At 47.9% G+C, this 12,407-nt stretch overlaps 2 protein-coding genes across 2 annotated transcripts in view; both read right to left on the reverse strand.

Annotated features, from left to right (window-relative positions):
• Positions 1–757: 757 nt before the first annotated feature.
• Positions 758–9,138, reverse strand: Tsfm (Ts translation elongation factor, mitochondrial). The gene is made up of 6 exons (XM_021174500.2): positions 9,009–9,138; positions 8,710–8,883; positions 7,804–7,932; positions 6,602–6,724; positions 3,340–3,427; positions 758–1,348 (listed from the first exon to the last, which is right to left on the reverse strand). Exons 1-6 carry the CDS (start codon positions 9,081–9,083, stop codon positions 942–944), a joined length of 996 nt encoding a protein of 331 aa, XP_021030159.1. The 5' UTR covers positions 9,084–9,138; the 3' UTR covers positions 758–941.
• Positions 9,139–10,890: 1,752 nt separating this feature from the next.
• Positions 10,891–12,407, reverse strand: part of Eef1akmt3 (EEF1A lysine methyltransferase 3) — an 8,879-nt gene continuing 7,362 nt past the window's right edge. The window contains exon 3 of the mRNA XM_021175320.2: positions 10,891–11,368. Coding sequence (XP_021030979.1) covers positions 10,959–11,368 — 410 coding nt within the window. The 3' untranslated portion in view covers positions 10,891–10,958. The remainder of the gene's footprint in view (positions 11,369–12,407) is intronic.

Raw genomic sequence — 12,407 nt, forward strand, 5'->3', positions numbered from 1 at the left:
GGAGAGGAGAGGAGAGGAGAGGAGAGGAGAGGAGAGGAGAGGAGGAGGAGAGGAGAGGAAAACAATAAAAGCCAAGTAGTGGCTTTTAATCCCAGCACTTGAGAGGCAGAAGCAGATAGATCTGTGAGTTCGAGGTCGGGTTTGGTCTACAGAGCTAGTTCTAGGACAGCTAGAGATACACAGAGAAACCATTTCGAAAAAACAAAACAAAACAAAAAAAGGAAGAAGGCCAGCACACACTTACCTCAGCAGTATGCCTCAAGTCCTGGTTCAGTCCCCAGCGTCAAAGCAAATAAATAAAGGCAATGCTGAGAGAGCTGTGTGGTAACTGTACCACTGTCATTCCTGTCTGCCAGCACACCCATTTCAGGGGCACATACCAGCGTATGCACCACTACAGAGAGCATGCTGGAGCTGTCAGCAAAGAAGCCCACGTCGCCCAGACAACTCTAACACATGCCAACAAGTGTGAAATCCAGATAACAGGAAACACTGCTAGGTAGTTCCAGGGAAGATACATGGTCCAAGATGTCACAGAGTCAACACAGAGTGGAGACCTTTGTCACAGGAACAGGACAGTGTGTTAGAAACTTCCAGAACTATATAATAGACTGGTATAGGCTGGGGACTGGGGAGACTGGGTAAAAGTGCTTACTATACAAAGCCTGGCATGTGTGCACTCACACACACACTCACACACACACACTCACTCACACTCATACACTCACACTCATACATTCACACACACACATTAAGTACTATACAAATGAGAAAAATTCTTTATTACATCACCATTTAATAACTTTACCCATGATTATATATCTTCATTTTAAACTAAAAAGAAAAAAAAAACAAATTTGAGGGTTGAAGAGGTTTAGAAAATAACTTTTTATAAGGAAATCCAGATATAAAAATTAAATATTTCCACTTAGGCCAAAAACCTATTCAGCCTCAGCCACGTGTTCATCTTCTCCACATTCGAAACGCACGAAGTCCACTACAGTCACGCCCTGGGGCTGCACGTACTGCCCCAGTGTAATGGAAGGATCCAGGAGGTACGGCTGGGGCAGCATCCTGGTCTCCGTCTCCCCCCCAGGCTCATCATCCAGGGAGCCCACAGAGAGAGGGGCCATGCCCACCACGTGCTGCCCCAGGCGGCGGCCAACCTCCTCCAGGTTTGTGATCTGCTCGGGAGTCTCACAGACGACCAGGGCTCCGTACTTCCCCAGCACCAGGTTCTGGAGGGAGGGGCTCTGCATCACTCCGTGCACATAAGAGCCAACATAGAACCCAGAGGGCACCTTCACCCAGGCAGCTCGCTTAAGAATCATGTTCTCTCCCAGTTTACCTACAAAAGAGCATAAACAAGAAACACCACCACTGGATTGAGGTGACTATGGCGGCACCCACGTGAGCTGTGGACGGTGACCTTTCTGTCCGTGCAGTCAGTCTATCTGCACCGTGATGGGAAGACACCAGCCTCGGCCTGTGTTTTAGGAGGAGGGAGAGGAGCAGAGCCCCTCTGAGAGTACTCTAGCTAAAACAGGCTGGCTGTCACTCAGGCTGGCTGCCAAATTCATGGTTCTGGGACCTGGGGCATTTATCAACTACCAAGCCTTGGTTTCCCCCTCTATACAATGGAATTGATATGACCACTTTTCAGGTTTACTGGGAGAAATAAAGAAGGTGGCACAGGCAAGGAGCATGCATTGCGGTGTGTCATGCAGAGCAGGCACTCAGAACCTGGCTATTCATCACACTAAACTCAGGCTGAGAGATCCAAATGACCCACAGGGCAATACTAGCAGAGCGGGAGTCACAACTCAAAGCTGACTCCAACTCCCACCCCATCACCAAATCACTCAGGAAACACACCTACAACTGACACAACTGGAAAAGGTCTGTAACCGAAAGCTGCAGGAAATCCAAACCCAGGCACCCGACAGTCCCAACTACCACTCTTCAGAGGTGCAAAGATTCTGTGACATTCTCAAAACTAGAAACTGATTCAAGTTTCTCTTGTTTGCCCAGGATCCCCTTCCTGAGAAGCCTGAATGAACCAAGATGAGATAGGGATGTGAGGCAAACAGCAGGGACTCCGGAAGACACAGGTTAGCCACAGTTACAGCTAGAGGCCATTCAAGGGAAGATCCAGAAGTCCCATTTCTTCCAAGAGTTCTGCACACAGCCATTGGCTTGGCTGCTCTCTCTGTGACTCACCAGACAGAACCAGAGATTACCATGTGAAAACAACTATGCCTTGACTAGAAACTGCAGACCACAGACAATCCCCAGCAACTGCAAGCCAGCCTGCTTTCTCCCTCCCTCAGGACAGCCCCATAGTGACCGGAACATGGCTTCTAAAGACTCGCACCTTCTTAAACTCACTATCGAATCCCTAAAACAGACGATCTTCCATTTCCTTTAAAGGGGAAAGATTGTTAGGCAGTGGGTACGGATGAGTGGCGAATGCCTTTTCTCCCAGCACGCAGAGGCAGAGAGGCAGAGAGGCAGAGGCAGACCTATCTCTGTGAGTTCAAGGTTGGCTTGGTCTACAGAGTTCCAGAACAGCCAGAGCTACACAGTGAAACCCAGTCTTTAAAAAATAAAACGCCTTCTCCATCCCCCCCAAAATATTTTTATTTTATGTGTAGGGTGTTTTGACTGCCCTAACCCTAACGGTCTGTGAACCGCACACAGGCAGTGCCCTTGGAAGCCAGAATCCCTTGGAACTACTGTTAGAGGTGTTCACTAGTCCAAGCTGGTGCTGGGAATCAAACCACCGTCCTCTGGAAGAACAGCCAAGGCTCTGAACTGAGCCGTCACCCAGCCCTTAAGTTTTCTTCTCCACCTTTAGTGAGATTTTCCCTCAAACACACACAATGGTCAGCTGGAAGATGAAGAGCCATCTCCTCTCTGCCTTTGGTTATAGTTGGCACGGTGATGAGATCATTTTAACTAGTTGCAAGCCATTAAAAACCATGAGAGGTAGCTTATAAATCTAAATTCCTTTAAGGAATTCAGATTTCTGACTGTACCAGAACTCCAGTTCCCTCAATATGGCACCTCTTTTGGTTCTTCATGGTGTCTATCACTCCCTAGAAAGGCCAACCCATATTCCCATAGTCCTGCCCTTAGCAGCACATGAGCTTGTAATTCTCTTTTTAATTATTTGTTGAGAGTTTCGCACATGCGTATGACATGTTTCCATTGCATCTGTTTCTTCTCCCTGCCTCCACTCCCGAGCTGACATCTCGGTTACTGAATGTGACGTGGAGGAATGCCAAAGATACCAGGAAAACCCGATCATAACTTTCCAGAGCCCTCACAGATACTCACCAATCACTAGGGCCAAATGATCCTTGAGAGAACCTTCCCTGTCGGGCCCAGCTGCAAGTTCAGAAAGCTCAGAGGAGTTGAGAAAGCCCTACATACAGGAGACAAGTGTGAGCTGGCTCTGACGGCTGAAATCACCCCAACAACAGGCAGAAAGAGTGAGACCTGGGAAAACACTTAAGAGGACCATCTATAAATAGATGAAATTTCCACTAAGCCAGGATGTTAAAAATTGATAACGCTGTCACGCTTATAAATATCTTACTCTACTACTGCACACACACACACACACACACACACACCCCGCAACTCCATTAGACGCTCATCTTCTAGCCCTACCTTCTTAGGATTTCCTAGAAACAGGAGCCAGATTTTTACATAATCATAAAATATCAAAGTTCCCAGGAATGCACAATGAAGCACACGAGAAGGAAGGGGCAGAGCAGAGCTTGTCTGTGCAGTGGCCTTTGGCTCTGCAGTTCTAGGGCTGGGAATTGGACGATGCATTTCTTTTTCTGATACTGTTTTTGGGGACAGGGTCACATTCTGCAATCCTGTAAGACTTGGAAAAACCATGCAGCGCAAAGTAACCTCAAACTCCTGGAAATCCTCCTGCCTCTGCCTCTTGAGTGCTGGGATTACAGACACGCATCACTATAACCTGCTGCTGATGAACTTTCAAAGATACAAAAGTGTGAATTCTTTAAAAGCAAACATACATAAGATCATCCACTAAATAATTATTTCTTTTTTAAAAAATCATCTGTGTACATCCCTATACAAGTCTTTATGAGGAGAATAATTATTTCTAATCATTAAAGTTTGACAATTGCCAAATGCCCAAACACAGGAGACTGGCTGAATAATCCTTGGCACATCGTACAACATAATACCATGCAGCTACAAAGACAAAGGACAGTGAACATGGTAGAACATGGTAGTGAACATACTAGAACATGGTAGTGAACATGCTAGAACACGGTAGTGAAGATGGTAGTGAACATGACTGTGAACACGGTAGTGAATGTGGTAGAAGAAGCCTTAATCCCAGCACTTGGGAGGTGGAGGCAAAAGGATGAGAAGCTCATAGCCAAGCAAGGCTACAGTGTGGTCAAGGCTGGCCAAGTCTGTGTGAGACACTGCTATAGACTGTTTCGTGACACAGGACAAGTAAAAGCAAGTCGACATGTCACCATCAGTACCTGACACAAATGTACATTACAGTGTTGTAACAAGAAATGACTTAAGACGATAATCCGATGAGCCTGCTCATCTACAGAAATAGTTAGCAGGGGCTTTGGGGGCTGGAGCAATGGCCCTGTGGTTACGATCACCAGCTGCTCTTCTAGAGGACTCTGGTTCAGTTCCCAGCACACACTGGTGTAACTCCAGCTCCAAGGGACCCAGTGCCCTTCCTGGCCTTCGAGAGCACACACACATGCTGCACTGCACACATTAAAAAAGAAAGAGAATGTGAGTCAAGACTGAGAGAGAACTCAGAGGTTAAGAGCACACGGTTGCTCTTCTGAGGACCTACGTTCAGTCCCCAGCACCCACGTGGCAGCTCACAGCCACCTGTCTAACTCCAGCTCCTCTTGTAACCTTTGTGGGCACCCATATGCATACAAATAAATAAATATAAAGTTTATATAATAAAAATAATGACATTTGAAAGGGAGTCAGAGGGAGTCAGAGAGGCAGTGCAGTGGTAGGGACATGTGCTGCCAAACAGGATGCCCTGAGTTGTCACAGAACCGACTCCTGCAAGTTATCCTCTGACCTTCATGCACACCCATACACACACACACACACACACACACACACACACACACACACACACGCATGCGCGTGCGCGCCAGTGCTATGATGTGATAGAAATGTTTTGCTAAAGCACCAAGACGTCTCTTATCCTTTTGTTTGTTGGTTGATTAAGACAGGCTTTCTCTGTGTAGCCCAGGCTGCCCTGGAACTCATTCTGTAGACCAGGCTAGCCTCAAACTCAAGAGAGTAACCTCACGGGCAACCAGGTCCACCAAAATAATGCCAATGTATTTAATTCATTATTTGTATATTGTCTAATTCAGCTATGATATGTCTCTGTATGTTTTGTTTTTGTTTTTTAAAGAATTATTTACTTGCCAGGGCCAAGAAGTGGGAGTGGGTGGGTAGGGGAGTGGGGGGAGGGGGTATAGGGGACTTTTGGGATAGCATTTGAAATGTAAATGAAAAAAATATCTAATAAAAAAAAAGAAAAGAAAGAATTATTTACTTTATGTATATGAGTACACTGTGGCTGTCTTCAGACACACCAGAGGAGGGCATCAGACCCTATTACAGATGGTTGTGAGCCACCATGTGGTTCCTGGGAATTAAACTCAGGACCTCTGGAAGAGCAGTCAGTGCTCTTAATTGTTAAGCCATCTCTCCAGTCCATTTCTTTTGTTCTTCTGAAACAGGGTCTCACTGTGTAGCTTGTTTTGCCTGTCTGTCTGTCTCCCTCTCTTTTCTTTGAGAGTTCCTTTAAGTCTATCATTCATGTGATATTTTGAATTGTGAATCTGTGGTTTCTGATCAGCTAGGGCTATGAATAATCAATCAGCTTATGATAAACAAGGGTCAGGACCACTGACCGAAAGCTTTGCTTTACTGGGACGATCAATGCTGTCTAGCTGGGACTGAGAGGTCAACACGGCTGAGGGAAGTTCTTCTGGGAAGTGTTCCCTCAGGGTCATCACGTCAGACAGCATGAGCTGCATCCCCAACACCCACATAAAAAAACAGCACGCATCTGTAATCTAGTAGTGGGGTGGCAGTTGTCTTTCCGAAATCCACTACTAACCAGTCTGGCTCAAGGGGTGAGCTCCAGGTTCATTGAGAACCCCTATCCCAAAAAATGATGGAAGCCAGGTCTAATAGCTCATCTCTCTAATTCCAGAGTTCAAGAGGCAGAGGCAGGAAGATCTCTGTGAGTGTGAGGCCAACCTTGTCCCAGAGAAGCCAGGCCTAGAGAGATCCTGTCTCAAAAAAGAAGGCGGCACTCAGGAGGCAGAGACCAGCCTGTCTGAGTGAGTTCCAGGACAATCAGAGCTACACAGAGAAACTCTGTCTCAACTCCTTCCCCACCCAAAAAGAGAAGTGCAGTGTGCCTAAGTTCCTGGTTTCAATCCTCAATCACTCACCCCAAAAAGGTAAAAAAAAAAAGAACAGACCCTAAAGTGTGGAAGACAAAAAAACTCAGCAAGCTGGAGCCGACCCTCACGCTCACCTTACTGTACGTGGAGAGCTGATCCGTCAGGTTCTGACAGTGCGCCATGGTTCCCAGGGCTACTTGCTGGACCAACTGTTGAAACTTTAAATTTCTGGAGACGAAATCTGTCTCACAGTTTACCTGTGGGAATGCACGGATACTGCTGTATAAGCTGTTTACTAATAGTTTCTAAAAGTGCCTTAAGGTTGGAGACCTGGCCAAGGTATTGACAGGACAAGCTGCAGGCCCACAGTTCCGGGGTGGCAGAAGCCAGGGAACTAGTCAGCCACGGCCTGCATGCCCAGGAGGATTCCAGAACACCCTGAGGGACTCGCACCATGGCCACTTCACCCACTGTTTGTGAAAGCGTCTCAGGCTGGCCTTGAACTCGCTAGGTAGCCCAGGATGACCCTGAGCTGACCTTCTGGCCTCTACCTCCCATGCACTAGAATTACACCCACAAACTACCATGTCCATCTCCCAAACCACATTTGTTTATGTTGTTCCTTTATTGTAGCTTTATCTGTTTTTACACGCCTTGACCCCACAGACCCCTCTAAGCCTGCTATTTACTAGTCATCAATACACCGAGCAATACATTACTACAATTACCAACTTTCTTATCATGCTTTTTGTTTTGTTTTATTTTGTTTAAGAGTAAAGGTCAGGATTCCAGCTTGTAGCCTAGCTGCCCTCAAACTCACAGTAATCCTCCTCCCAAGTGCCTCGGCCTCCCAAGTATGTAGTGAACACAGGGGAGAGCCGCCGCACCCTGCTACTAGTTTCTAAGTCCACCACTTACAGTCTAACATTTTAAGTCTAACATTTAGAATAAATGATCTAGGTCGCTAGGACAATTCCCATCAAGACATTTATACTTTTTTTTTTCCTTTTAAGATTTATTTATTATATATGAGTACACTGCGGCTGTCTCCAGACACACTAGAAGAGGGCATCAGACTCCATTGCAGATGGTTGTGAGCCACCATGTGCTTGCTGAGAATTGAACTCAGGGCCTCAGGAAGGGTAGTCAGTGCTCTTAACCACTGCGCCATCTCTCAAGCCCTGCATTTACATTCTTAATCGCGTCACATAACGGAGGCCCTGGGGACTTCGCTCCAGCCATCGCTTACAGATTCCTTAAGCATACAAAGGGTCCATCATAGATCGTACGCTCCAAGACACAGCTCTTTCTAGTATGTGGCATCCCAACAACGCACCTCTACTAAAACAGCTGTGTTTCCCTCCTGCAGAAGTCCAATCAAGCCTTCTTTAGTCTTCCTCCCGTGGAGCTTGGCGGCTTTGCTCCATCCTTCCTTCTGGGCCTGTTTGTGCAGCCAGTCCTCTGCCTACAAATGCAAAAGAAACAGAGGAGAAGGTCAGTCACAGGAACTAGAAATGAAAGGTACTTTAAAGTATGTCCAAACCATATATGGCTTTTTATAATTTCTTTTTCTTTAATGATTTACTTATCTTATGTATATGAGTACACTGTAGCTGTCTTCAACACACCAGAAGAGGGCATCAGACCCCATTGCAGATGGTTGTGAGCCACCATGTGGTTGCTAGGAATTGAACTCAGGACCTCTGGAAGAGCAGCCAGTGCTCTTAATCGCTGAGCCATCTCTCCAGCCCCCATATGACTTTTTCTGCACACTCACATTCTATAAGAGAAACTACTAAATGCTCTACACCGGGCGCTGTAGTCGCTGTTGCTTCTCTACTTTTAATCTTTACAACCCCACTATGGGATAGATGGTAGTGTTTTCAACAGACAACGCTGACAACACGAAAGGATTCATTGCGATCTCCAGAGTTAGAGCAGGTGTGAGGGCCTCTGGAGTCTAACTCCTAAATTTATACAAACACCGATCTCCAGGCAGCAGTAAATCTCATAGCCATAAGGAACATGGAATTCAGCAAGTTAAGTTTCTAGGTTAACTGCTTCCAGTGAAAACGCAGTTGAAGGGTAAAGCTCTCGTTTAAGCCAAATTCTCCTCTTTGGCCAGTTCTGTCGCACAGGACACTGGGCAGCAGCAGGTCATGTCTAAGCTCCGCAGAGTGACCCCCGGAAGGAAAGCATGGGGTGGAACCGTGGCACCAAATCTCGCAGCACCTCCTCCCACCTGCTTGAGGTCACCGCCACAAGTCTCCAGAGCCTTCTTGCAGTTGACAAAGGAGTAGCCGGTTTTCCGCCGCAGTTTCATGAGGAGCTCCTTGCTGGAGGCAGCAGAGGACAGCGAGGGGCCCGCGTGAAACGTGAGCCATGGCTGGGACGGCTGGAGCAGGACAGCCCTCGCCTGGGGAGAGTAAGGAGAATGGGATGAGCTCCCAGAGCAGGACGGGAGGAGGGGGAGCACCGTCCGCGGGGCCAGGGTCGGGAGAAGGGAAGGGCGCGCGCGCTCACGACGCCGGGAGCCCTCACCGAGCGGCCGGTGCACGCGACCGGGAAGAAGCGCAGCGACCGCAGCAGCGACATCCCTCTGGTCCTCCCGCCCATCGGCGCACAGACTGGACGCCGGCCTACGGCGTGGCGCGAGGGCCAAAACGCCTCCCAGAACGCGTGGCGCGAGGATGTTGCCACCTGCTGGCCGGAGGGGTGTGCCCGCTTCTTTTGCTTACCTCATTAAAATATTTCACAAAAGACTTGGCGGTAAAGTTGCTGCGAAATAACAACACAAGACATGTAGGTGACACTTTGTTTCTTTATTTCCAATGTACTTTTATATTCATTATCCATTTATGAGTCCGGACACACAGCAGGTAGGTAGGGTGGGCTTAGGAAATTGCCCAAGGTCACCTGGAGAAGTAGAGTTCCTTCAATAAATAATTGCTGAATTAGTAAAATATCTACTGAACATATGTGTGCCCGGAGCTGTTTCTAGTTTCAGGGGATCGGTGATGCATAAATCATAGCTCTACCCTCCAATGCATCTATTGGTCTGAGGAAATAAGAATCGGGAAAGGCAATATAAGGTCCCTAAACAGTTAAAAGATCTCCAGTCAAGGAAACCACATCCAAACAGAAAGCTCGGGAAAAGGAGTGGTTTCTTATTTTTCCTTTTTTTTTTTTTTTTTTTTTTTTTTTTTCCAGAAGCAAAGCCTAAGTGTAGACAGAGAGCAATGGCCCTTCCTGGAAGGGATCATCGGAAAAGCGGAGATGTCAGGGAATGCCCATAGAGTTAGGGAACAAAGCTTTAAGACACTTCAGCTAAAAGTGCAATAGAAACAGAGTAGGAAATGAGATACAAAGTAGCTTAGGAGCAGGTGTGTGTGGCCTGAGTACCAAGCAAAGACGTTTGTTCTGACAGTAGAAGCTAATCAGAGCAGGTTTTGGAAGATGGCAAGAGCTTGAGGAGTGGCATCTAGGTTAAGAGAACAGTGGCAGACACATCAAAGACGGTTGTGTGCCGAAAGGCTAAGTAAAAAAGAGCCAGACTGATCCAGAGGGAGAGAGACAAGAACCAAAGGCAAAACAAGAAGGAAAACCTGACGTGGAAGGAAGAACTAGAGATTAGAAGAACCTCGAACCCAATCCAGAATTTGATCACATGATGCCTGTGATCAGGTCTTGAGCTTTGCAAAGGATGAAGAAGCTACAGACCAAGGGACATCTCTGATTCTCCTCCTGGGGCTCAGGTCTAGGGAGACTCGCTCTATGGAGACTCTTATTTCAGCAAGCAAGGTACACGCATTCTGGGGTATCTCGGCATCCAGCTTTCTGGCAATGTTTAGAGATACAGAAGAGATAATTAATGCCTGTTTTTCCCTTTAAAAATGGCAAAGATGCCCGGAAGTGGTGGTGCACGCCTTTAATCCCAGCACTTGGGAGGCAGAGGCAGGTGGATTTCTGAGTTCGAGGCTAGCCTGGTCTACAGAGTGAGTTCCAGGACAGCCAGGGCTACACAGAGAAACCCTGTCTGGAAAAACAAAAACAAAAACAAAAAACAAAACAAAACAAAACAAAAAAAAAGTCAAAGAGTTTTAAAGAATCCATGCTGTTTAAAGAACTGTAAGTGGCGATCTCTCTGTAGGGACTGTTCGTGCCATTTATTCCTAACTATCCTGACCGCCTTCCTCTGAAGGCAAGTGTTGGGTGCTTTCTTTGGGCTTTAAACTCAAAGCTCCTGGGGCTCTGCCATTCCTAACAAGCAGCCACCTTTCGGCATCTTCCCAAGAGCAGTTAGGGGAACCGAAGGGAAGAGGAAAGGAAGAAGACGGGGGCGGGGGAGGAGAGAGGGAGAAGACGGGGGGGGGGGGGGGGGGGGGGGGAGAGGGGGGGGGGGGGGGGGGGGAGAAGAATCCATCCTTTTCTTTCCTCCTGGTGTTCACGGCTCTGGAGGGATGCCATTCCTCCACTGAGACAAGAGTTAGGTCAACAGAAGGGGTGCTGTCCAGCAGGTGTCACCTCCCTGTGCCTGGCCCTATAGATGTTGACATTCACATCCTCATCCCGCTGGGCCAGCTCCAGGTGGAAGTGCTGGGGCAGGAGGCGCCGAAAGAAGGTCTCTGCCCCGTGTTCTGCTCTCATCTTGGAGGCCAGGTAGATGGTGCCGTGGGGCCCACACAGGTGTCGGAGGGTCCCCAACAGTAGCGGGAAGGTAGGTTCCAGGTACACGATATCTGCCCCCAGCACCAAGTCATAGTTTCCAGGAAAGACATGCTGGTCAATTCCCCAGGACAAGGCGCACACCCGAGCCCGGCCTCCGGGTGGCACATTGGCGTGGACGTTATCCTGGATTTGCTCTAGGGCCACTGGCAAATCAGTGATGGTAACATCCCCCCCTGAGGGAGAGTGGGGAGGAAAAATGCAAGTCAGAGGGACCAAGACAGGGCTCCTGACTGGAGGGTCAGAGACCCTGAGGTCTCGTGTCTCCATGACCCGAAGTCCATACTTTGGCTTTTAGTTGCCCTAACCTCAGTGCCAGCCACGCCAGCCACTCTCGTTACTCTACATTCTACAACATCAACATTCTCTCCGAGCTAATCTTCAACCCCTCTGCTCAACACACAACAATCAGATGTCAGCAAAAGCCTGAGCAAGACTAAGCCGGGGTGGGGGTGGGGTGAGCTACGCACCCCTACCCACGCAAACCCAGGAGACGTGACCTCAGCTGAGACTGAAAGGACAAGCACACATTGGTCAGGTGCACCTTTCTGAGCAGGGAATGGGGAACACAAGTGCCTGGCAGGCAAAGGGCAAAGCATAGTTTAAGGGAGGCTAGACTCTAGAGCAGAGGTTCTCAATCTGTGGGTCGTGACCCCCCCAACATCGGAAAACATAGGTATCTACAGTTACATTTCATAACAGTGGCAAAATTACAGTTATGAAGTAGCGGTGAAAATAACTTTATGGTTGGGAGTCCCCACAACAAGAGGAACTGGATAAAGGGTCACCGTGCATTAGGAGGGTTGAGAACCACTGGGCTAGAAGATGTAGAAATTGAAAGAATGCCAAGATCCAAACGGAGAGCCATTGCATGCTAAGAGAGAGTCAGGCTTGATGGAGTGTTGTCTCGTGCTAGGCATGCTATATTGCCAGTTGGAGAAACAGGTTTTAAGAGTAAGATCTGGGCTAAAGACAATGAGATCAGCATTTCAGAACACTTCACTCTCACAACAAACATGTGTACTGAGTGCTTGCTAAACTCGAGGGATACAACCCGAGGCAGCACAAAAAGAACAAAACCGCAGCCTCCAGAAAGCTCATTCCAGACTTGGAAACAGCTGCAAAAGTAGTAACAAAAGTAACTAATCAGCCAGGCGTGGTGGCACACTCTAATCCCTGCACTCGGGAAGCAGGGGCAGGCGGATTTCTGAGTTC

This window comes from Mus caroli, chromosome 10 (genome assembly GCF_900094665.2).
Source record: "Mus caroli chromosome 10, CAROLI_EIJ_v1.1, whole genome shotgun sequence".
NCBI classification, from domain to species: domain Eukaryota; kingdom Metazoa; phylum Chordata; class Mammalia; order Rodentia; family Muridae; genus Mus; species Mus caroli.